This window comes from Pongo pygmaeus, chromosome 13, assembly GCF_028885625.2.
Source record: "Pongo pygmaeus isolate AG05252 chromosome 13, NHGRI_mPonPyg2-v2.0_pri, whole genome shotgun sequence".
Classification (NCBI taxonomy): Eukaryota; Metazoa; Chordata; class Mammalia; order Primates; family Hominidae; genus Pongo; species Pongo pygmaeus.
This window is the reverse complement of record NC_072386.2, coordinates 31,258,818-31,285,718: the sequence shown is the minus strand read 5'-3', so window position 1 is coordinate 31,285,718 and position 26,901 is coordinate 31,258,818. Positions and strand designations below refer to the sequence as shown.

The window sequence follows — 26,901 nt, the reverse complement described above, 5'->3', positions numbered from 1 at the left end:
AATAATAATAATAAATAAAATAAATTCTTGTCTGAAATTCCATCATTTCTGTTACATCTGAGGCATGATGTATATCTCTCCCAGTTGGGGGTAACATTCTCCCACTTTTTGGCAAAACTATCAGTTTTGTCAAAAATAGTTTTGATTAGTCAATATTTGATTGGTGTTAAGCATTGCAAATATTACATTATAGAGTGTATCAATTTTGTTTTCTACTCTTAAAATGTGTTTGGCTTTGATCTCACAAGCAGTTAAACTACTTGCAGCTCATCTTTATTAATTTAATGTTTGTTCTTAGTCTTTGTTGTAGAGCTTAGACTATGCTCAACTTTAAATCTAGTTGAGTCCTAAAATCGGGCATGATGAGTCTGGGAATCTGTCACAAACCCTAGTCGATCAGTGAGGATTATAGATCCTGACTTACTGAAGTCCTAAGATTACATTCATTCCATGTTTTGCAATAAGAGTTGAAAATTATTAAACTTATAGCTGCCCTGTCGATTTTTGTCCAACCTTGTGGCATTTCATGCTATTCATTCCCGAGTCTTAGTCCCAAGATGTCCCAGTGCAAATTTTTAGGTTATTTTTTGTTTTTGGTTTTGTTTTAATGTTGTAGCTCCTTCTTTTCTGGAACTCTGATCTAAAATATTTAGCCAGTTCAACTTCTTAAAGTTTGATCTCTGTTTCCTCAACTGAGTAAAACTGCTGTGCTCTGTTTAGGATACCCCTTCATGCACCATGGTCTAGAATGTACCTTAGGCAGGAATCCAAGTCAACTGTATGGCTACCTTGTTTGTTTTTCTTCTCTCAGGAATCATAGTTTTCTTTTTCCTGCTTTCTAATATCTAAAATGAATTTTTAATATGTCTTATTTTATTTTCTATCTATTTTTTATACTAAGAATGTAACAATGTAAGTTCAATTCCTGTTAATCCATCTTGGGTAGAAGAAGTTATCTCTCCCATTTCTCTTTATTTTTTAGAAATTTCCCCCTTTTCATATTCTATTTCTCTTAAGTCACTCTCTGTTCTATTTATGTGGTCATGTGTTTTCTCTAGTTTAGTGCTAACTTATTAAAAATTTTTATTTCATTTCTAATTATTTATAGACTTTCATTATCTCATTTCTGAGGATTTTTCTGGTTGATGTTGGTCTTTCATGTTTTGTGTTATTTTCCTTATATCTTTTAGTTAACTTAACAAATGATAGGCTACAGTATGGATTTGTTTTGGGTGTGCCTCTCTGCTTTCTCTAGTACTTTCATGGTAGAAATGCCATTTTACTCTTAATTTTCTTTTTCCTTATGATTACTTCAAAGGAAATTTTACCTCAATACTTTCCTATCGTTCAATGTATTTCCTGAACTTTTAAGTGGTGATTTGTTAAGGATACCTCTTCCACTTTCACAAAGCTCCATTTTCTGCTGTTTTCACAGTGTTAAACAAACAAACAAACAAACAAAACTCCTTGCTTTCTAGCCTTCTAAAATTTCTTACCTTTGTAACCCTCCTTCAGTTTTACTCGGTTGTTCTCTTTCCTTCATCTGTCCTCTCCCTGTTCTATTTAATTTTGATACCATTTCAGCAACTACTCCTCAATGTGGTCCTACATCATGTAAGAGAAACCAGGCTGGTTAAGGTTTAGGAATCACAGGGTCTGGTATGCTTTAGCTCCTTCAAATCTCTTCATTGTCCCATGTAACCACTCTATATGGGATCAGACAAAATTCATCCCAAATTACGTCAAGATCTGATAAGATTTCCTAAGACTCTGGCCTCAGATTCACCAATGAGGATTTCCATGGAATATCTGTTGATCCTTTCACAAATCTCCTGTTCTCAAGTCCTGCACAGACTTTAATATGACAAGAATCATGTAGCCAGTAGTGTTTTATCCCTTATGTCTTGTAATCTGTGATTCACAAGGATACTTTGTCACCTAATTGTGTTGCAAATGTTTTTCACCCATTGTTGGTCTTAATATCTGACTGATCTGTCTACTTTTACATGAGGATTTGAAGTCGCTCAAAATCTGTGTTGCTACTACCACCATACCCCTAGGATCCTCCAAATCAGTAATTTTTTGAATGAAAAGTGGTGATATTAAAAGTTACTCTATAACAAAAGGCATAAATTGGAACTGCTCTAGTCAAACTGAAATGTATGGCCATTCTATCCATAGCCTAAGGATAAAATTCACAAGCCTTAGCTTGGCTTGCAATATCCTTAAAGATTTGGTCTTTACTTACCTCTTCATTACATTTCCTTCCATCACTGATTCAAATATATTCTATGCATTAAACATAATAATGTATATACAAATAATAAAGTTTCACAAATAAACAGTGTTTCATGGTTGTGGTGTTCTTAATTGCACCAAATTAACCAGAGTAATGGAGGAGTTTTAGTATGAGCCCCTATCCCTGAAAGACCCTGGACAACTCATACATACCCCTTATGATACTGAGTCTTAAGCACTGTTGATGGAAGCAAGGGGCAGGGAGGGTGTTACAGTATTACATTATCATCAGTTTCCTTTGGAGGGGCTTAAGACACCAAACCTCACCCTCTCAACTTACATAGTATAGTGTATATCCTTAGACCAAAAGCTGAACTCATGTAAGTTAATGGCTTAAGTAGTAGAAACAGCTTTTTCCTTATATCACTAACCAAATTTACCTTGGTGCAGGAGAGCTAAATTTGTTACTCTGTATATTCAGGTGTTTAAAAGTGGAAGCTTATTTGTTAGGAGACATACTGTCTAATCTCCCAACTTGGATTCAAAATCAAAATACTCCCATCGTGTGGGAGACTCCAGTTGTCAGAGAATATAACATTAGTGACTTCTCTTTGACAATGCCTTGACTATTGCTTAGCCTCTGTCTGTCACAGCTGGTCCAAGGGGCTGAGCTGAGTTTCAGAGCATGAAATTAAAAAGTAGGATATGCCTTTCTCAGGCCAAGCTTATGATTATTGCTCAATTGATTAAGTTTCTTTGTGTGTGCCTCTGTCTATATAAAGAGGGTTTTCTCATTATTAGTCCTTCTTATTCAATTATGGTACAGAAGTCATAACTTATTTAGAATCAGTTTATCCATTCCTAAGACTAGTTTATTATCAAGATAGATATCTCAATCTTAGGGAAGCAGAGTTTATAAGCACTAAAGCAAAACAAGGAAGCACTTACTTAAAAGAATGAGAGTTTGTCTAATTTCTTCATTTAAAGGAAACATTTCAAGTCCTAATATTTTAACTTTATTGAAGATTATTTCTCCCTTTCCCAAGACAAAAGAAATATTATTTAAGAAATCTATCTATGCTCTCATATACACTTCCATGTTTTCTGTAAATTCTATTCTATCCTTAAGATTCTTTAAAGACTCTCCACCTAGTCCTTCAAATTTGTAATAGATATTTCTTCTTTATCCACCAAGATTTCAATAATTTTTCCACCTTTTGTATGCCCACAGTACTTCGTTAATACACCTGTATGTACATCTAATTTTATTGTGGTAAAGTAATTTGATCAGATTTTTTTCTTTCCTGCCTCTCTCTTACTTCCTTATGAATAGAGGCTGTACCTTATTCATCTTTATATCTCTGAGCATAACACAGTTGCCAGACATATGGTTAGCATTCAAAATATATTTGTTGAATAATATATTATTTAATTAGTAAAAATGATAACTAAATTTTAATGAGCACATGTACTATTCTGTGGACACTGCTAAATTTAGAACAAATTTGCAAAGTACATGGTATTATTTAATCTACCTCAAACTGAAGAACATGAGGCCCAGCGAAGTTTAAAAAATTGCTTACCATAATATGGTTGATATAATCTCATATAATTGGCTATATAATCTTAACAAAGTTACTTAAGAAAAAATATTTCAAGGAAATGAAAAAAAATGTATAGGGGTAGGCATGCTTAGAAAAAGTAAGTAGATATTGCATCCATCAGGGCCCATTCAAGAAAACTGAAACCTTACCAGCCATTTCAACAGAAAGAATTTAATATTGAGAATTGGTTACACAGGCATTGGAAAGCTGAAAGAGCCTAATGGAAATACTGAGTAAATTCCAAGATGGCAATCGAAGATAATAGCTATTATCTGTATTATTTGGGGAACTAAAGAGAAGAAGTAAAATCACCAAAATTTAGAAGTTCAAAGAACAAATTTTACAGACAGAACTATTCTCAGACCTATGAGGTGGAAATACCACTTAGCTGCTTCTGCTACCTTTGAGGGGGCATTTGGTGCTGGCACTGGGAATCCTGAAAAAGCAGGAATCTAAAAAAGAAATGTCCTTTCTGCCTTGCTCCTGTCTTTCAGTCTTCCTGTAGTGTCTCTTATTGACAGAACTCAAAAAACAGAAGCCACTGGGCAAGGAAGTCTAAGAAATGTCGTTTTCAGAGTTCCAGCCGCAGCATCATAAAGCAGTCTAGAAGTGTGAGTTTGGAATTCAGACAATAGGAAAATAACTGACATGCCTAATCTAGATATAATTTGAATTTTTTTGATGAGTTTATGTGCGAGGGAAAAATTCAAAAGGTAAAAATGACTCATTTTTTCAAATATCTGCTAAGCACCATACAACATGTTAAGCTCTTAAAAATACTACTTATTCAACAAACATTTATTGACTGTATACTATTTCCAGCCACTGTAAAAGACCCTTTAGGTGCAATGGTGCATAGAATGACATTATAATTTTTTCATGGATTTAGACTTGAAGGAAAAAATGGGCAAATAAATATGTGTTTATAACATGTGTACCTATATAACTTGAATCATGCAACAATCTTGAAAAGGAGTCAGAAAAGAAATTAAGAATAAAGAAGTGATTTAAATTTTCAAGGGCCTTAAGGACTAAGTAGCACAGACAGGATGTGAACATCGAAATGTAAGAGCTGAGGTCTATGTCTGTTCCCAAGGTACCACTCTTCTTGGTGAGTGAGAGAAGTCTAGAATGGCATCTTGACTGCTGAGTTCTGCAGGCTCATAGAGGGAAAAGCTAAAAAATAAGTTAGTTGATTTTACTCTTATTCTTTAGCTTCCTCAAAAATTGCAAATGAATATCTTATATGGATACCATGCCAAGGGAAAATAAATTCTCATTAGTTTTATCAAAGTGTTTATACTTTACATTTGTAGAGCCCCATTACATGTGAGTTTCTGCACTTCAGACTAACTAGGCATCCTGTTGATCAATAAGGTTAGGGGAAAAAACCCTTTATTTCATCCTCCAGTATGATTTCCTGAAAAAGCATGGTACTAAAATTTCAACTACAAGAAGAAGAATTGCTAGAGGCTATAAAAATTCTCTTTTTTTGCTAGATAAATGATGTTGAGTGTTTTGGTTGTTTTGCTTTATCATTTAAAAACTCTATTAGTTATTTCTCATGACTGCCTAGTAGCTGTGAGCTGTATGACCTGAGTCACTGGGAAAAGAGACAGAGCAGAATTCATTAGAGCTGAAAGAATCTTTAAACCATTTGATTTACACATAAAGAAACTGTGACACTGGAGAAGTTAAGTGACTTCTCTCAGTCTCCCATTATTAGCTGGCTAGGGGGAAAAATCTATTAAATATTGAAATCATGACCACAGGTCCCAGCCCTTTCCACAGTGTCATATATGTTAAATATATTTAATTCTTCACAAAAGAAAAAAAGCAGTTAAATGAACTGGTGCAAAAGGTTTAACAGCACTTAGAGACTTCAGTAATGAAGATATTGTTTAGAAATTCCTGGGACCTAGGAAGTAACTCCCAGTAATCTCATCATTTGAAGCTGCTGATTTGAAAGATAATTTTGGTTGGAAAGAGGAATTCACTGTTAATAATTTAAAATGGAGAACACAAGTTGGTGGGATTGCAAGATGAGAACGTTCTGGCAATGTAGATTTAGGTAGTTTCATAGAGCCCAAGGAAATTCATACAAGCATCTTGGCATAAAACTCTGACACTTGTTAAGTGCAGTACAAAAGATTGAGAATATTAGGGAAAGGTGGATGTGTCCAGGGTAGAACCACCTGATAGGATCTAACTGACTTTATGTGAGATCTTCATGAAAAGAGAAACATTGAAGCCTAAGTTTCATAGTCCTATATGCAGCTCCTGGAGGTTTTATTGACTGTAAATGCTATATTGACCAGTAGAATAAATTTGCCTGATATTTTCTCTTTGCATTTCCCAAATAGTCTCTGAGTGAACATGGAAAAAAATAATCAGTTACTGAGATACTAATACCTGGCATAAGCAAACAAAAACTAAGCTTATGCCATAAAAGAAGATTCTAATAGGCTAAAAACAAACCAGGAAGCAGAAGCCCATTATGAGTCCTCCTATTCTAAAAATAGAGTGATGATCTCTACAAGTGGAGACCATGTGTTCTATAGGGTCTCCAAATTCAGCCCAATTGAAGGAGTATTGTTTTGTCTTTGGTTTTTGAATCAGAGAGAGCTAGGTTTCAATCCGGGAACCTACATTAAGGCAGTGTGACTTCAAAGAATTTACCTAATTTTCTGAGTCTTACTTTAAAATAGAAATAATTGGCCAGGCACAGTGGTTCATGCCTGTAATCCCAGCACTTTAGGAGGCCAAGGTGGGCAGATCACTTGAGGTCAGGAGTTTGCAACCAGCCTGGCCAACATGGCAAAACGCTGTCTCTACTAAAAATACAAAAATTATCTGGGCCAGGTGGTGCAGGTCTGTAATCCCAGCTACTCAGGAGGCTGAGGCAGGAGAATCACTTGAACCTGGGAGGCAGAGGTTGCAGTGAGCCAAGATCGCGCCACTGCACTCCAGTCTGGGAATAATCAATATGGTTCTTAAAGAATTCCTATTACATTTTTTGAAATATATGAAAAGAAAATTTTAGAAAGAATAGTGCCTGATATATAATAGAAATTTGACACACCAGAATTACTGAAGTTGTTTCAATATGATGGAAAAGATACATATGGAGCAGGCAGTTTGCTGCCTAATGTTCAACATAGTTTGATTACTTTTAGCACTATGTTTAGACTTCCTAAACAGAAAGGAGAAAATCATAAATAGCTCTCATTCTGAAAAGAATAGATAAAAAGGTACTGTCAGATAAGGAATGAGAGAAGATGAAGATTGTTGTGGAGATTGACCAGCTATAATATTTCACACATTAATTAGCTTTTGCTTGTTACTTGCTGCTTCCCTAAGAATATAGGTCTTATCGGACACCTGAAGCCAAGTCAAATAAAGGACATTAAGTAGGTCAGGCGAGGAACATTTAATTGACTTTATTTAACCATTCCACATCATATACACATATCAAAACATCATACTGTACCCCCATAAACACAGAAAACATAATTTGTCAATTAGAAATAAAAGAAAGAGAAAATATAAATCTTTTCAAACTTCGAGAAGAGAATAAAATGAGTTGAGTTTTATTCATGCTTTCATTTATTCAATATTATTAAGCAACTATTATATATACTGGAGATTTCATGGAAAACAAAAATAGTCATGTACCTGACTTTCTGGAGCTTGTAGTTTAGTTTAGGAAACAAATAATAATCAAAATCCCACAGATGTGTAATTATAAACTGTAATGAATTCAATGATGAAAAAATACAGAAAATGTAGAGAGTATTTCTGAAAAACCTGAGTAAATCCAAAGGGCAGAAGGACTCCCATGAGGAAGAGACAAACTGGCTGATATCTGAGAGATATAGAGGAGTTAACCAGGTGGAATGGTAGGAAGAGAACTACCGAGGCCTAGAGGGAGGAAAGAACATGGGAATGTTTAAGGAACTACCACAAGAGGTATTAGGCTGGAGCACAAACAAAGAGGGGCGTGGAGGCAAAATACGGTCTTGGATGCAAAGAGACAAGCCAGATAATTTAGAGCATATAGATATTGGTGAAGATTTTATTTCTTATATTAATTAATGAAGGGCTTTAAACAGAGTAGTGACATTATTGAAATTGCGTTTTTAAGTGCTGACTATTTTAAAGAATGACCTGGAGAAAGATAAAAGTTGTTGCTGAGAGAATTATGAAGCTCATGCCATTGTTCAGTAAACAGATATGATAGCTTCATCTAAGATGACAATAAAAACAGAAAGAAGTAGATGGATTCAAGTTGGGAAGCTGGCTTATGTGCTTAAACTTCTTGGTAGACTAGATGTGGAGGATATAGATATGGAGGGCAGGAGGAGGTGTAGTGAGAGTTGAAGGTTTGATTTGGGTTAGAAGAAGGGAGGTAGAAAAGGCAGCTATAAGTGTAAAATTACCCTTAACAGTTGACATTATGCTCTGACTGAGATGTCCTCATTGCTTCAAGGAATCCCTACTGGGAGAAAGTAGGAAAGCATACATGTAAGCAGGATGAGCTTGGCCCAAATACATTGCCCTTCTTGACTTTTTCTGATGGATATGAAGAATCCGATGGTCTAGATAATCTTCTGAGTATACAGATGCAGTTTGTGGTGGCCAGCCTATGCAACATCCCCAAAGGCCCTGTAGCAGGAGAATCTAATACCTGAGACCCTATAGAACAGATGGTCTCCACTTGTAGAGATCATCACTCTATTTTTGGAATAGGAGGACTCATAATGGGTTTCTGCTTCCAGGTTTGTTTTTAGCCTATTAGAATCTTTTTTTATGGCATAAGCTTAGTTTTTGTTTGCTTATGCCAGCCGGGTATTAGTATCTCAGATATCTGTGTGATGGTTAATACTCAGTGCCAACTTCATTGGATTGAAGGATGCAAAGTATTGATCCTGGGTGTGTCTGTGACGGTGTTGCCAAAGGAGATTAACATTTGAATCAGTGGGCTGGGAAAAGCAGACCCACCCTTAACCTGGGTGGGCACAATCTAACCAGCTGCCAGCACGGTCAGAGTAAAAAGCAGGCAGAAGAACATGAAAAGATCAGACTGGCTTAGCCTCCCAGCTTACATCTTTCTTTTGTGCTTGACACTTCCTAACCTTGAACATCGGACTTCAAGTTCTTCAGCTTTGGGACTCGGACTGGCTTCCTTGCTCCTCAGCTTACAGATAATTTATTGTGGGACCATGTGATCATGTGAGTTAATATTCCTTAATAAACTCCTCTCTCTCTCTCTCTCTCTCTGCCTAAACTCCTTGCCTCTCATGAGCGGTGAATCAGGAGTGTTAAATGCATTTATTTTGCATAACTTTCTAAACAGTTAATACCAAGGACTATCAGTGTTCTGTGTGTGTGTATGTGTGTGTGTGTGTGTGTGTATATATATATATGTAAATATATATATATACAGATTTAGGTACCAAGAGTGGTTCTAGAGGAACAGAGTATTAAGGGTGGAGTTCCTTCGTGGTTTAGGGGTTCCTAGAGTTGGCTGTTTAATATGATTAGACCCAAAAATGCTAAGGACTCTACTTCTAATAGTATGGAGAACTCACACTTCTAATAGTATGGAGAACACTGATAGTCCTTGGTATTAACTGTTTAGAAAGTTATGCAAAATAAATGCATTTAATGCGTCTGATTCACCACTCGTGACAGGCAAGGAGTTTAGTGACTTTATGCATAATACCTTTGACTATATGTGGAGAACCAAGGAACATAATGAAGTTGTTTGGTTGCTCCTAAGTTCACTGGACCGTGATGAAAGAAAATGATGAACTCGGGGATTCTAACTCATGGCTTCAGAAGCAGATACTGAGTGTCAAAGCTGCTAAGATTGCCCTGAGTGAGAATCTTATCTCCTGTAGAGAAAGAGCTGAAATTGTGGAAAATCAGACACAAGTTCTTCTCATGCAAGTGTCTGACCTGCAATGAAAGGTGCATGCACAGCCTCACCAGGTGTCTACTATTAAAGTGAGGGCATTGATTGGAAAAGAATGGAACCCTACAACTTGGAATGGGGATGCGTGAGAGGACCCTGATGAAGCTAGGGACACCAAGCTTGTAAACTCTGATGTACCTTTTTTTGCCAAAAGAAACAGCTTCCCCGCCCCAGTAGTGGCAACACCCCTCTAAACCCATGCTGCCATCAACGTTTCCACCTTTGTCTGAGGAGACAAACCATGTGCTGCCTGAGGTAACAGTGATGGCCTCTCCTAAGGCAGTTTCCAGGCAAGATAATGTTGATTCTCCTCAGGAGCCACCCCTAACACCTCTGTTTGCTTCTACACCTATAACTAGACTAAAGTCCTAGCAGGCCCCTAGAGGTGAGGTTCAGGGTGTGACCAATTAGGAGATATGCTACACTCAAAAAGAACTGCTTGAGTTTTCTAATTTAGATAAGGAGAAATCTAGAGAACATGCATGGGAATGGATACTATGGGTGTGGGATAATGGTAGAAGGAATATTGAGTTGGATCAGGCTGAATTTATTGATTTGGGCCCACTAAGCAGGGATTCTGCATTCAATGTTGCAGCTTGGAGAGTTAAAAAGGGTTCCGATAGTTTATTTGCTTGGTTAGCTGAAACACGGATTAAAAGATGACCCACTGTGAGTGAGTTAGAAATGCCTGATCTCCCTTGGTTTAATGTAGCGGAAGGCATCCAAGGGCTTGAGGAGATTGGGATGCTAGAGTGAATTAGTCACTTGAGACCTACTCATCCCAACTGGAAGGGTCCAGAAGATATGCCCTTAACCAGTGTTTTGCAAAATAGATTTGTGAGGGCAGCATCTGCATCTTCAAAAAGCTCTGTGCTTGCTCTTCTCTGTATGCCAGATGTAACAGTGGGAACCACAGTCACTCAACTACAAAATTTAAATGCAATGGGAATAATTGGATCCGGAGGTAGCACTCAACCTTCAAAGGCAAGATAGGTGTAGTTACCATAATGGACAGCAGAGCAAAGCAGCAATCAGAATAGTCTGACTTATGTAGAGCTCTGGCCTTGGCTAATTAATCACAGTGTTCCTAGAAGTGAAAATGATAGGAAGCCTACTGCATTTCTGCTTAATTTAGATAGGCAGAAAACTTCCAAGTTGATTGGACAAAAGACTAATTTGAATTATAAAGGCAAAGAATCATGGCCCCTCAATTAATTTCCAGACTTGAGCCAGTTTACAGATCCTGAACCCATTGAGTGAAGGGGAGGCCAGATCCCCTTGAGGAAGGACCCCACTAAACTACCAACAATTTATACTATTAATCTTTCTCCCATCCTTCTGCAAGGAGACCTCCAGCCTTTTACCAGGGTAACTGTACATTGGGGAAAGGGAAGTGATCAGACATTTTCAGGACTACTGGACACTGGCTCTGAGCTGACGTTGATTCTAGGGGACCCAAAACATCATTGTGGTCCTCCAGTTAGAGTAGAGGCTTATGGAGGTCAGCTAATTAATGGAGTTTTAGCTCAGTTTCAACTTACAGTTGGTCCAGTGGGTCCCCGGACTCATCCTGTGGTCATTTCCCCAGTGCCAGAATGCGTAATTGGCACAGACATGCTTAGTAGCTGGAAGAACCCCCACATTGGCTCCCTGACTGATAGGCTGAGGACTATTATGATGGGAAAGGCCAAATGGAAACCATTAGAGCTGCCTCTACCTAGAAAAACTAGTAAATCAAAAACAATATCACATCCCTGGAGAGATTGTGGAGATTAGTGTCTCCATCAAGGACTTGAAAGACACAGGGGTGGTGATTCCCATCACATCCCCATTCAACTCTCCAATTTGTCCTGTGCAGAAGACAGATGGATCTTGGAGAATGACAGTGGATTATGATAAGCTTAGCCAAGTGGTGACTCCAACTGCAGCTGCTGTACCAGATGTGGTTTCACTGCTTGAGCAAATTAACACATTTCCTGGTACGTTTATGCAGCCATTGACTTGACAAATGTCTTTTTCTTTATTCCTGTCCCTAGGGCCCACCAGACACAATTAGCCTTCAGTTGACAAGGCCAGCAATATACATTTAGTGTCCAACCTCAGGGTTATATCAACTCTCCAGCTTTGTGTCATAATCTTGTTCGAAGAGACCTTGATCACTTTTTGCCTCCACAAGATATTTCACTGGTCCATTACATTGATGACATTGTGCTGATTAGATCCAGTGAGCAAGCAGTAACAAACACAATGCACTTATTAGTGAGACATTTGCATGGCAGAGGATGGGAAATAAATTCAGCTAAGATTGAGAGAACTTCTACCTCAGTAAAATTTCTAAGGGGCCACTGGTGTGGGGCCTGTCGAGATATTCCTTCTAAGGTGAAGGATAAGTTGCTGCATTTGGCCCCTCCTACAACCAAGAAAGAGGCACAATTCCTAGCAGGCATATTTGGATTTTGGAGGCAACACATTCCTCATTTATTATTCACTCAGTCCATTTATCATGTAACCTGAAAGGCTGTCAGTTTTGACTGGGGTCCAGAACAGGAGAAGTCTCTTGGAAGCAAAAGATCCAGGCTGCTGTGCAAGCTGCTCTGCACTTGGGCCATATGACCTAGCAGATACAAGGGTGCTTGAGGTGTCAGTGGCAAACAGGGATGCTGTTTGGATCATCTGGAAGGCTTCCATAGATGAATCATAGAAGAGGTATCTAGGATTTTGGAGCAAGGCTCTGCCATCTTCTGCAGACAACTACTCTCCTTTTGAGAGACAGCTCTTGGCCTGTTACTGGGCTTTGGTGGAAACTCAACTTTTGACTATAGGTCATCAAATCACCATGAGACCTGAATTGCCTATCATGAACTGGGTGATTTCTGACCTATCTAGCCATAATGTGGGTCATTCACAGCAGCATTCCATCATCAAAAAGAAGTGGTATATACGTGATCGGGCTCGAGCAGGTCGTGAAGGCACAAGTAAGTTACAAAGGGAAGTGGCTCAAATGCCCATGGTCTCCGCTCCTGCCACACTGCCTTCTTTCTCCCAGCCTGCACCAATGGTCTCATGAGGAGTTCCCTATGATCAGTTGACAGAGGAAGAGAAGACTAGGGCCTGGTTCACAGATGGTTCTGCACAATATGCAGGCACCACCCAAAAGTGGACAGCTACAGCACTATAGCCCCTTTCTAGGCATCTCTGAAGGACAGAAGTGAAATCTTCCCAGTGGGCAGAACTTTGAGCAGTGCACATGGTTGTGCATTTTGCATGGAAGGAGAAATGGCCAGATGTGTGATTATATACTGATTCATAGGCTGTAGCCAATGGTTTGGCTGGATGGTCAGGGACTTGGAAGAAGCATAACTGGAAAATCGGTGACAAAGAAATTTGGGGAAGAGGTATGTGGATGGACCTCTCTGAGTGGCCAAAAACTGTGAAGATATTTGTATCCCATGTGAGTGCTCACCAAAGGGTGACCTCAGCAGAAGATTTTAATAATCAACTGGATAGGATTACCTGTTCTGTGGACACCACTCAGTCTCTTTCCCCAGCCACCTCTGTCATTGACCAACAGGCCCATGAACAAAGTGGCCATGGTGGCTGGGATGGAGGTTATGCATGGGCTCAGCAACATGGACTTCCACTCACCAAGGGTGACCTGGCTACAGCCACTGCTGAGTGCTCAATTTGCCAGCAGCAGAGACCAACACTGAGCCCTCAATATGGGACCATTCTTCAAGGTGATCAGCCAGCTACTTGGTGGAAAGTTGATTATATTGGACCTCTTCTATCATGGAAAGGGATGAGGTTTGTCCTCACTGGAATAGACACTTACTCCGGCTATGGGTTTACCTATCCTGCATGCAATGCTTCTGCCAAGACTACCACCCATGGACTCACAGAATGCCTTATCCACCGTCATGGTATTCCACACAGCACTGCTAAAGAAGTGTGGAAGTGGGCTTGTGCTCAAGGAATTCACTGATCTTACTATGTTCTCCATCATCCTGAAGCAGCTGCATTGATAGAACAGTGGAATGGCCTTTTGAAGTCACAATTACAACACCAACTACGTGATAATACTTTGCAGGGCTGGAGAAAAATTGTCCAAAAGGGTGTGTATGCTCTGAATCAGCATCCAATATATGGTACTGTTTCTCCCATAGCCAGGATTCACAGGTCCAAGAATCAAGGGGTGGAAGTGGAAGTGGCACCACTCACCATCACCCCCAGTAATCCACTAGCAAAATTTTTGCTTCCTGTTCCCAAGACATTATATTCTGCTGGCCCAGAGGTCTTTATTCTGCAGGGAGAAGTGCTGCCACCAGGAGACACAACGACAATTCCATTAAACTGGATGTTAAAATCACCACCTGGATACTTTGGGCTCCTCCTACTATTAAGTCAACAGGCCAAGAATGGAGTTACGGTGTTGGCTGGGGTAACTGACCCAGAGTATCAAGATGAAATCAGTCTACTACTCCACAATGAAGGTAAGGAAGAGTATGCATGGAATACAGGAGATCCGTTAGGGCATCTCTTAGTATTACCATGCCCTGTGATTAAGGTCAATGGGAAACTACAACAACACAATACAGGCAGGACTACAAATGGCCCACACCCTTCAGGAATGAAGGTTGGGGTCACTCCACCAGGAAAAAAACCATGACCTGCTGAGGTGCTTCCTGAAGGCAAAGAGAATACAGAATGGGTAGTCATTAATACTAGCTATGACCATGTAACCAGCTGCAAAAAGAGGACTGTAATTGTCATGAGTATTTACTCCTTTTGTTAAAAACATGTTTGTGCATGTATACACATGTATTAAGAAAATAGCTTCATTTTATTTCCTTTTACCTTTCTCACATGACATAGGATTTATTGACTTCATATCAGCATTTAAGTGTTGTTAACTTTATAATAGCATTTGGATTGGGGCTTGGTTCATTTCTGGTTGTAGGAAGGATAGTTATATTATGTTAGGTGTAATTATGACATTATTGTCTTTATTTGAAGATTATATACGATCTCAGGAGATGTGTATGGGTTCAAGTTGACAAGGGGTGGATTTATGATGATTAATACCGAGTGTCTACTCGATTGGATTGAAGGAAGCAAAGTATTGATCCTGGATGTGTCTGTGAAGGTGTTGCCAAAGAAGATTAATATTTGAGTCAGCGGGCTTGGAAAGGCAGACCCACCCTTAATCTGGGTGGGCCCCATCTAATCAGCTGCCAGTGAATATAAAGCAGGCAGAAGAACATAAGAAGGCTAGACTGGCTTAACCTCCCTGCCTACATCTTTCTCCCGTGCTAGATGATTCCTGCCCTCAAACACTGGACTCCAAGTTCTTCAGCTTTGGGGCTCGGACTGGCTTCCTTGCTCCTCAGATTGTAGACAGCCTATTGCAGGACCTTGTGATCATGTGAGTTAATACTCCTTAATAAAATCCCTCTATATGTATATATTTATCTTATTAGTTCTGTCCCTCTAGAGAACCCTGACTAATATAGCCCTCACTTCTTTGTATTTCACACACACATACAATTAACACTGAATGTGGGCTGGCACCCATGTGACCAATAGAACACAGTGGAAGTGATGAGTTTATTCAATGAATTGGTAAACACCTAGTATATTCCAGGCACTCTTAAAAGCAATGAGGAGACCATAATGAAATACACCATGAATTAGTGAGTGTAGAAATAGGAATGGTAACATTTTACATTTTATCATGTGACAATTTTGATGAGATGTACATTACTGGGGAAAATTTTTAAATCTGGTATATCTTTAATATGAACAATACTTACTACTTCTCACCCAGAATAATGCTCTGTACCTAACAGGCACTCTGTAAATGTTCATTGAATTAAATTGATTTGGCCATAGAGATCTTTCTAAATTTGTCAATTAAATTACAAATAGGATAAATGAAAAAGAAGAATTATATTCTTCATTGAGCATTGGGATTTATGCACTGCACTTTATTTACTTACTGCCAACAAATTCATAACTTCCTGGTCTTTGTAGACTTCTATGATTTCATACCTATATAGAGTAAATGGAAGCAGGCCAGCATCTCAGATGTCAGGTTGATAACAGCTCCTTGAAATACTACTAATTCTGGAACTAGTCAAGTAGTTTCTCACATTTGGGTATGGATAATTCCTATCATATATCATGTTTGTTGACTATTATTTTCTGACAATGATATGACCTTTTCTAAAAAGGACAAGAATAATAATGGCAATTAGTATTGGGTGGAGAAATCAATAAAAGTATTATACACATACGCATACACACACTACAGGGTTTAAATAATCTAATTAAAGAATTGCATTAACAAATAAATCATAAATTTCCTACATAGGTAAATTTGAGCAAGTTAAATTGGTTTCCTTAGATGTATATTCAACTCAAGAGCTGAAGAAAATGTTCTGGTCCCAATTTAACTAGTTTGTTCTACCTTGAGAAATTAACACACTGTGTGCCTTTTTAATATATAAGTATGCCCCATAGAATTTTATGTATATATAATCCATATATATATACATATATATGGACTAGAAGCCTACAGTAGCAAGGACTTGCAAAATATTAAGTGACTGAAAAAGTCATAGAAGTGAAAATTAATGTATGCTATTTTTAAGCACTTAGTAATGATATGCATGAAGAGGTAAAGAGAAATTTTTTAAATTACAGAACATACTAAATTAGAAGTGTTACCAGTGCCAAGAAGGAAAGAGCAATCATAAAGAAGGAACAATAAAGATTAGACATATGGGGCAAGAAAGAACAAGATGAGATGAAGTGAGATGTACAAAGTAATGCATCAAAAATAAAAATTTAGAATATAAACCTACCACAGTGTAGAGAGATAATTAGAAAGTTGCAAGAAAGAAAAGATTGGGCAACAAAATGGACAATGAATCGAATGAGAACAATAAGGTAAGATTAGAAAACATTGGAAAACTACCATTGGCTTGCATATGAAATAACTCATTGTAGATTATTAAATTATAGCATGTGATTCTATATAGTATGTGCCATCTTTCTGTATGTGCAGGTAACTGTGCTTTACATATATTGTAATCTCTGTAGACAGCATGCAGATTATTAGGGAGAAAACCAAAACATAAAAATGAAAATTTAGAAAATCTTTTTTTTAAAGTATTTTAAGTCTGGGATACAAAAATAGCAAAATCTTGAAATTCATGAGAGTCTTGAGAACTTTTCAAGCATTAGGAAAGCATATAATTTACCTCTTAAATGCAGTACAGCAGCTTCTTCAGCGTTAATGTAGAAAGTGACAATGCTACAGTGAGATTCAGAGAGTAACCACACTTCCACCCACACTCACTAATGACTCAATCCCTAAATCCAGTGCCATGATTCTAATCTATGACTCAGTAAAGTGGCAAATTATAAATTACAATATGTGATCCACTTCTAGGGTCACATGCAGGTAGTTTTACCTGGTAAATATCAACATTTATACTAAAATATTCTGGTGTAATTATCAAAATGCAAACTTGCAGCTCTGGACTTTGTATTTTAATAAACATCCAAGAATATTTGGGTACAAACAGCCCTTAGCCTACACAAGGCGTTAATATTAAGTGTATAATTCTAATCGGATACACAATACTTTGATCCAATGATAGCAAATAGGATGATACAGCACCTTCCAAGGATAACAAATTGGCCACTTAGTTACATGTGAGCTGAAAACAAAACTAGCGTGTTGTATAATAAAGACATTCCTAAAGGTTTTAGTGTAACTGTAAGACAAGGAAAGAGAATAATGGCCTCTCAAGTTGACTTCTAAATCAGGATTTTCATAATAGTACAGATTATCTGTGTAAGACAGTTCAGACTTTTTTTTTTTACTTTTTTAACTGAAAAGAAAAAATGCTTTATATGTATTATAATATAGGAAACCATACTTCTTTAGCAGAACTAGTAATAATTATGGTTCTAAAGATTGACTTATAGGCTTTCATTCAAACCCCTTCATTTCTCATTATTATTGTTACAATGCATAAATAAAATCAACATACAGCTTTCATTATATTGACTATGTTAGAAAAAATTTACCTAGTAGATACTTGGATAAATGTCTCAGTGTTTTGTGTTTTTTCCAGTAGAATTGTTTCTGTTATTAAAGAATATAAGATGAGTTTGCATTGCTTTCTGCATTCCCTGCCTTGTGTCTCAACGTTAGATACAAATCTGCACTAACCTTGGGACTCAGTAGTAATGAATAAGCTATTAACTATACTGAGTGTTAGTACAGCAATGTATAATCTCAATAATTCTGTAGCATAGGCTATTAAAGTTACAACTGAGAAAAGAAACCAGCCAAAGTAGCAAAAAAAAAAAAACCATAAAATTAAATAAAAACAAGGCCCATTTCTCCTGATGTTGAAAGATTGAGAAGACTCACAGTGCAGGACAATCAATTTAATTGAAGAAAAGCAGTGTATTCATTCAAAATTACCCCACTTTGCTTATAGTTCTGTTTTAGGTAATAGTTTGATGTCAACATTACCTTAGCTAGTGCTGCTCTTTCTTTCATATTCTAGAAATTATTGTACATGGAGATTTCTATTTTTTTTTTTGGTCCGAAAATGGCACCAGCAAAAGGTGAAGCATTCCAAACCTGCTACTTCAGCTCACTGTAAGGTTTGTCTGTAAGATGAGATCTTTTTCATTGCTCTTCCAAATAAGGTAGGTGGCCTGGTTGCTAGCCAAATGGTCAAAATCGAAGCAGAATCTTAGGGCATTTGTACTATCATAAGCTCTGCTACCTCAGGTCATCCGAAAGAGGTGAAGATGGAGGGAGCACATCTAGGTCTTCCAGGAAGAGATGAGAGTCTTGAACACCAAGTGCAAAGGTAAAGATAGAATCTGAGTGGAAAGAATGAAGATGTAAAACAGAAGTGGGGTTATAGCCAGACAATAATAGGCAGAGTTTATTCCAGATGTTTACTGCTAATAGCCTTAGGGTATCTTTCATTAATAGAGTGACTTTATCACTTCAGTTTACCATCCATTATGAGTTATAGAATATGAGAAGGAGGAGAACAAACCAAATTTTTCTGACTCCAATTAAAAGACATCTTGCAAGATAGAGTACATGAGAAATTTGCAATGTGCTTACTTAGTGCCTCTGCTTTCCAAGGAATGAGAAGGACCTGACCAAATGGTCCTGTCCACACTCCAGAAAGCAGAAGCTATGTTGCTCCATTGCTTTATGAGAGTATATTTTAGAATTTAAAAAGATGTCTGTGGTTATCCTGGCATACCATATTCAGTGATTGCTTTTTTCATGTTGGGCTATCAGGCTGTCTTAGTTGCCTCCATTTACGGTCAAGAGATTTAAAGGAAATTATGTAAGAAATCTGCTCTGAGATTCCTTAAGTGTCTTTGAGGAGCTTAATGGGAGGAGGAGGATAAGAAAGGCAGAATCCAACCAGTCACCTTTGCTTGTGGCAAGGTTTGTTTTTAAAACACAACTTTCAATTCCTTATCTTCCTGATTCTCATTTAAAAGTATTATGCAAAATAGAAGATAATAATAAAACAGAACAAGGTTAAGATATTAGTTTATGCATGGGGAAAAATCAAATTATAAAAACAGACAGCTATGGTCAAACATACAAATTGATCCAAATATCAGACAACCTTAAAGAATCAAGCAAGGACTTTTATCTGAATTTTTAGAATTTCTTGGAGCAATGATAAGTGGAAATATAAAGAGCAAAGATAATGGAAATTCTGAAGTCCCATAAAGGGGCAATTTTAGATAGGCAACACTGCATGTAAAATTTTTATCAAACTTAAGATTTCAGATTAAAAACTAGAGGCAGAGGGATCCTTTCAAGTCACTTTCAGGACATGATAGAGTGTCATTTTTAAACGCATGGTTCTTCTGAGTTCTGGCCTGCTTCTTAGCTCTTTGGGCTCAGGTAAGTCCTTCTGAGCTTTCTTTTTTTTTTCCATCTATAAGGTAACAATTAAAGAACTACCTACATGCTTTTAGACCAGTGCTGTGAAGGTTTAAGGGAAAAAAGAAATACACAAAAGTGTTACAAAACTGAAATGTGCCACACAAATATGAGTTGTTACTGCTTACCTGAGGAGACAGTCTTGCTTCTGTGCTCTGTAGGACTCTGGCTATTGCTTTCTACAGCAGCATTTAATAGTCTGCCACTTGCAACATCTTCTAGATATCACCTTCTTATCCTTTGACCACTTCATCTTTAGTCTGTCCACTTAAGCAAATGCCATACTCGTTAGCACTCCTTCACAAACTAACAAGGCTTAAGAGGCAAAAATATACTAGCAGGTGATTATATGAGTAATTTATGTTTTTCTTGGAAAGTGATCTCATCTCTGGTGTCTTTTGAGATATTGTGAGTGTCTTGTTGGTAGCTGAATTCCATAATACTCAGGAGACCTAAATTCTGGGATTGATCCCTTTCCACCCCTCTATCATCTTTGGCCACTTAAGTTTTCTCAGTTTCATAGTTACAGATGTCTCTTCTGACCCCAATCAGCCATCTCAACATGATTGCCCAGAGTCAAAGGACATTCCAGAAGAAAGATGTTCAAAAAGCCATTATTCTCAGCAAACTAACACAGGAACAGAAAACCAAACACTGCATGTTCTCACTTATAAGTGGAAGCTGAACAATGAGCACACATAGACAGACAGGGAGGAGAACAACACACACTGGGGCCTTTGGGGGGTGGCAGGGGGAGGGAGAGCATCAGGATAAATAGCTAATGCATCTCAGGCTTAATACCTAGGTGATGGGCTGATAGGTGCAGCAAACCACCATGTAACAAAACTATGCATCCTGCACATGTATCCCAGAGCTTAAAATAAAGTAACATAAACTAACATTTAAAAAAAGAAAGATGCTGGAAAAATCCAGTTTCCAAGGGTAAAAGAACAATATTAGAGAATCAAGTTGATTGATTCTAGAGATGAGGCCTGCCTATATTGCCCAGGCTGGTCTTGAACTGCTGGGTTCAAGTGATCCTCCCACCTCGGCCTCCCAAAGTGCTGGGATTACAGGCATAAGCCACCATATCTGGCCTAAGAGTCAAATTTAAATGTCAGTAATAACTTCAATTTCTTGAGCACCTATAGTGGGACAGGCATTGTGACAGTGCTTTAATAATGCAGGACAATACTTTGAAATATTAATTTAAGTTTTTTCTTTCTCTTTATTTTGCTCCTTTTAATCCCCACTCTTCCCAACCTCCATTCAGTACTGAAGACAGAATTTCTGTTTGCTTTCTTCAAAAAAATTTGGGAAAGAGTCATTTATTTTCAGAATTTCATACCTACCAAGGAACTAATACTACAGAGAAACATAGGGAAAAGGGTATTTGTACTTTACATAGACTAAATATCTGGCAGAAGCAGGATTCTCTCCATATGTGTAATAGTAAAAGCTTTTCTTTGGCTTGAGTCAGGAACAAAAGAAGAAAGAAAATTCTATGGATCCTGAGAGCAGAGAAAACCTATCCCCTGGTTTTCAGAGAGAAAGGCAACAGAACTGGAGAAGGGGCACCTAAGAGATGATCCTCTGGGAACCACATCGAAGATTCTTCGCTCGAGCTTTGCAAAGAAGAGAAAATTAGAGATCCTTGGGATCTGAAGGGGCCATGCACACCGATGCAGTGAATATCTCAGGGGCCACCAGTATTGACTTATGACTTCAGATCAAACTTGTTTCTCCCCAACCAAGACCTGACAGCCAAAATCTTAGCACTGTATAATATCCTCAAGTAGCAGATACTGCTCCCCAAAGAGAGTGGGTATAAAATTTCAGGTACAAATTATATTGAGTTTTTATCTTTTATCCCTACCAGCCTAATAGAAGATTTCAGTCAGAAATTACAGTGAGTTAAAGAAAATGAAGAAAGCTTGTTTGCTTCGATCCCTGGATACATCTGGATTCATACCCAATACATATTTGATGCCTCAATTAATTCCTACAACAGAACTACAAAAAGAGAAATTCCTCTACCCCTTATTACAGACAGAAAACCTAGACAGAAAAATTTAAGTAGTTTCTTAAGATAGCACATCTAATTTATGATGGTGCTGGGATTCAACCCTAAGTGTTTCCAAATCTAAAATTATCATATCTGTTATCCCATAGTACCCATATCACAAGGTTGAGTAGACTGGGAAAAATCTGCTATTGGCCAATTATAATACTGACTCTTTTTAAGTTACTATGAATCTGGGATGCACTCTTGCCTCTTCATGTGAGTACAGAGACAAAGCAGATCTTTGGTGTTCGGTCTCAAAAGTAAACCCTACTAAATAATATATTTCATAAACACAATGAAATGCCAAATTGGACTCCTCATAAGCATTTTATAGCCTAATTTCTTCGCATAGTTCTGCTTAGTAGTGGTTCCGGAAGGACAAATCCCATGAGGAATAAAGATCTACCTGTAGTCATTGAGAAATTTTCTGAAGATTAGAGACTTAGCTGCTTTGAAGAAAACTTTGGCAAGCCCCAGGAGTCAAGAAATCAGCTGGGAATAGTTCAGGGCCACTCACTGGGGCTCCACATGCATTGGAAGGAGGCTGGAACCAAATGGTTGCCCAAAGAGCTGCCAGTTGAGATTGGCACTTGTGCACCAAGACTAAGGGGGAAGCAAGTTGCAAGACAGTGGCGCCAGCTGGAAAAATACTGCCTGTGAAAAGAAGGAGAAGAGCTTCTTTGGAGGTACCAAACAATAATTTCTGAAGTGTATACAAGGATGGCTGAAGTGCGGACATGAGACTGGAAACAGGCAGGGCAATGATGCAAATAAGGAAAATGGAAGGCAGGACAGAAGGAACGAAGGAGAAGGGGGACAAAAGGAGAAACAGCCTTAATTAAGAAAGCCAGCTAGGTAACAAATTTCTGAAAAGGCAGCTTGGTTTAGTTCATGTTGTATTAATTACATTGAAGTATCAGGTACAGAAAAGAATGAAAGTAGACAAAATCATTACCTGAGGAAGGGAAAGATAATACATGAATACATATTGGAAATCAGGTCAATATGATTTTTGATATCAGATTAGATATTATAAAATATATGACTTTGTGGGTCCTTCTGTAATCATTTTTAAACATCAGTTTAGTTTTCTCATTTGTAATAAGCAGCTGATAATAAATTATAGTTGATATTATTACTATTAAAAGATGTGCTCTAATAAGCACATAATACATGCTGCATGCTGTGCTAAGCATGTTAAATGAGTTCTCTCACATAATTACTCTATAATAACTCACATAATAACCAAATGAGTTACCATAATAAAAGAGTTTTGTAGGGTACCAGATTCATACTAGGTACTCAATAAATGATGGCTACTGTTAATAATGCCATTAATATTGGTTCTTTTTTGCTAATTAATTCCTAATCTCAAATATTCTTTTAATGGATGTCTATTACAATTCTGATGCCCAGTGGGGTTGGGGGTCATGTAGTGGAAAGGAAGGATTTTATTTCTATTCCCCACATAAATTTCAGATAGCCTCCTTCCCAAAGACATGCAAAACATGTAGATCGGCTGTAAACACCTTGAGCTCAGACAAGATTTATAATTGTTGTGTATCTCAAGCTACAATTTCCCCTTTATGCACGCAGTCCTCTCTCTCATGTCCAGACAGAATCTTCTTTCTTTCTACTATCCACTAAGAGGAAAGCATGCTCTTTACTCTTCTCTTTTTACACACATTTCTACTGAAAGCTATGTGCACATGTGCTGTGAGAAGGTTGTTGATTGGATGTTCATAATAACTACACTTTTTCTGCATCTGCAGGAAATAGAGTACTCTCTCTTTACCTCAGGAATGGTTCACTCCTTTTCATCATGAAATGTCACCTTTTTAGAAAAGCCCCGGCCGGGCGCGGTGGCTCACACCTGTAATCCCAGCAGTTTGGGAGGCCGAGGTGGGCAGATCACGAGGTCAGGAGATCGAGACCATCCTGGCTAACACGCTGAAACCCCGTCACTACTAAAAATACAAAAAATTAGCCAGGCGTGGTGGCGGGCGCCTGTAGTCCCAGCTACTCGGGAGGCTGAGGCAGGAAAATGGCGTGAACTCGGAAGGTGGAGCTTGCAGTGGGCCGAGATAGTGCCACTGCACTCCAGCCTGGGTGACAGAGCGAGACTCTGTCTCAAAATAAAAATAAAAATAAAAGCCCCTTCAACTAACCAATCTAAATTATTTTTCCCTGTTAATTTCCATCTGATTTCCTTGAGCATTGCTTTTAAAGCACTTCTTAAAATTACTTCTCAAGATTTGTATACTATTTTATTTGTTTGTCTACTCACTTGTATTTGCCTTTAGTCCTTACTACAAAGTAAATTTTGTGAGGGCAGAAACCACTTCTGTATTCTTCTGCATTCAGAAATATTCATTAAGCACCTACTAGGCACCAGGCATTGTTCTAGGCACTAGAATACAGCAAAGAACTGACATTCTAGCAGTGAGGAACAAACAGCCAAAAAAAAATGCAGGTGGTGATGTTATGAACCACATAGCAATGCAAAGGCATAAAGAGAGCACCAAGGCTGCAGCAATGAGAAGTTATTGGGATTCCATTTCATCAAAGATAATCAGGAAAGGCTCCCTGATGCATTGACCTATAATAATTAGGGAAGATAATTCTAGGTAAAGGGAACAATAAGTACGAAGACCAAGAACTTGTTGGGTATGTTCATGAAACAACAATCAGGCTTTGTAATTAGAGTATGGTGAACAAGGAGGAAAGAAGGAAGAGATGATATTTGAAGGATTGTCGGGCATCATGAAGCTGTAATAAGACCTTTGATTTTATCTTGGGAGGGGGGCAACAACAATGTACTTTTAAGCAGAGAGTGACAAAATCTGACTTACGTATTAAAAGGATTGCTTTTCCCATTATGCAGAGAATAGCCTGGAAGGGGTTGGTCAAGGAAGAACAGTTGAGACTATTGCAGTAGTTTAAGTGGAAGATCCTGGTGACATAGAATATAGTGATTGTTGCCAAGGTGAAGAGATGTCAGATTCTGTATAAATTTTCAAAGTAGAGATGACTGAATTTGCTGAGGAATTGGATGGGGGCATAACAAAATGAAAAGTACCAAGGATGATTCCAACTTTTATGGCATTTGAAGTTTAAAGATTGAAGTTGCCCCGACCAGGTTAGGAAATACTTGGAGAAGAAAAAGTTTAGGATGTAGAAATTGAGAGTTCAGTTTGAGATAGGTAAAACTTCAACTATAGAAAAGCCAAGTAAGCAGTTGACTATACACGTCAACAAGTGTGGAATTAAGGAAAGAGTTTTGAGGCTGGAAATATACATTTGTAAGTTATCAGAATATAGATGGCATTTAAAATCATTAGAGTGGATGGATTCACTTATGAGGAAGATAAACAAAGTAAGGATCTGAGGACGGACTCCAGGGCCCTCCAACATTTAGTTCTAGGGAGGATGATGAGAAAATAGCAGAGCAGGCCAATAGGGATTCCTCTGTGAGGTAGGAGAAAAACCAGGAGAATGTGGGGTCCTGGAAACCAAAGGTCTGTAGCAGCTGACTAGTTAAGTAATAGAACTGTGAATGGAGTACTGGGTTTGGCAATATGGCAGTGCCTGACAAGTTTGATCTGAGCAGTTTTGTAGGGTTGAATGGGTAAATGGAAGTTTCAAGAAAGTTTGTAAGGAATGAAAGTGGAATACACACAACTTTTTCAAGCGACCTTGCCATAAAAGAGATTAGAGAGCTGGGGCTGCAGTGGAGAGGGCTATGAGATTACTGGCATATATTTCATAATAAGCATGTTTACAAAAGGAAATAAAATTGATGTTATAGGGAGAAGGAGACAATCACCAGAGTGAAGTCCTTGAACAGGACAGAGGATGGGACACATTAGCCAAGTGAAGGAGGAGATTTTGGGTAGGAACTGGAAGAGTTCTTTCACTGTAACAGAAAAAGGGAAGGTGTTTGGGTATGGGTGCACTTGTACTGGTAGTTTCAGCGTGTGAGCACATGGAACATTTCCCCCAATTCCTTGATTGAATAGTCAGTAACTTTAACACTGCCTGACACACAATAAGTGCTCAAACCAGGTATTGAATGAATGGATGTGCATTATTAAATCTGCTTCCAGAAAATTTCCTAAGAAAATTTTCTGTGTTGGGGCTCTCCTTGCATTTTAGCTTTGGCCTGCACTATAAAATGGAATAGTGAGAGAAAAAGAGAGAAGCTTTTCAAATAAGTTTTAAAGATTTACTTCATTGCCTCCACCCCAGCCTTTCCTTCTAAAACAAAGATGTGGACAGAAAGGTATAAGATGTTGTAATTTTATTATAGAAGTAATTGGATAGCTGTGACTCCTCTTACCCTCTCATAATATCTATTGGATATAACTCTTGGCTTTCTCATTTTGGCTACATTCCCAGAACCGTATGTAAAATGTTTTCCTGAAATATTGAAAAGGAACCTACATTTTAAGTTCATCATCTCTTTGCCTGAAAAGTGGTTTATTCTTATCCTGCTGAGATTGCATTTTGCATGATATTTTTTCTTTCTTCACTGTTAAGATTGTATTCAGCACGGGCTTTTCTCTTCCTTTACTATTAAGGTTAAAAATTGGAAAATTCACGTTGCATATAAGCTAAGCATATTATCATATGTTATAAAATATAAGTATCTAAGAAAAAGTTACAAAAAGTACAACAGAAGTTCAAGGTTAAAAAAACAATAGTTTTCACTTTTTAAGTATCTTATTAAAAATATATCTGTACCAAATATATTACTAAGTACTGCATATGCAGTATCAGCTTTAACCTTAGAATAACTATAAAATATATATTTTTACCCCATCTTAGAAGATGAGAAATCTGAAGCATAAAGAAATTTAATAATTTGCTGAAAGTAACACAACTATTAGGGGCTTAAATTCAGACTTGACTCTTGCATGAAGACATGCCCCTTCTGCTGTACCACATTGACCCTTGAGGAAACCAGAACTGCCAGGGAATTGGCCAGTACATGAAGATAAAGCAAAAC

General features: G+C 37.9%; 1 protein-coding gene across 1 annotated transcript; it reads left to right on the top strand.

Annotated features, from left to right (window-relative positions):
* Positions 1–6,576: 6,576 nt before the first annotated feature.
* On the top strand, positions 6,577–20,492 carry LOC129044366 (putative inactive deoxyuridine 5'-triphosphate nucleotidohydrolase-like protein FLJ16323; the record flags this gene model as incomplete). Its single annotated transcript, XM_054502267.1, is given in 4 exon segments — positions 6,577–6,609; positions 14,126–14,309; positions 18,635–18,716; positions 20,381–20,492. Coding segments are annotated over 4 exon segments (411 nt in total), but the record flags the coding sequence as incomplete, so codon positions are not given.
* Positions 20,493–26,901: the final 6,409 nt, after the last annotated feature.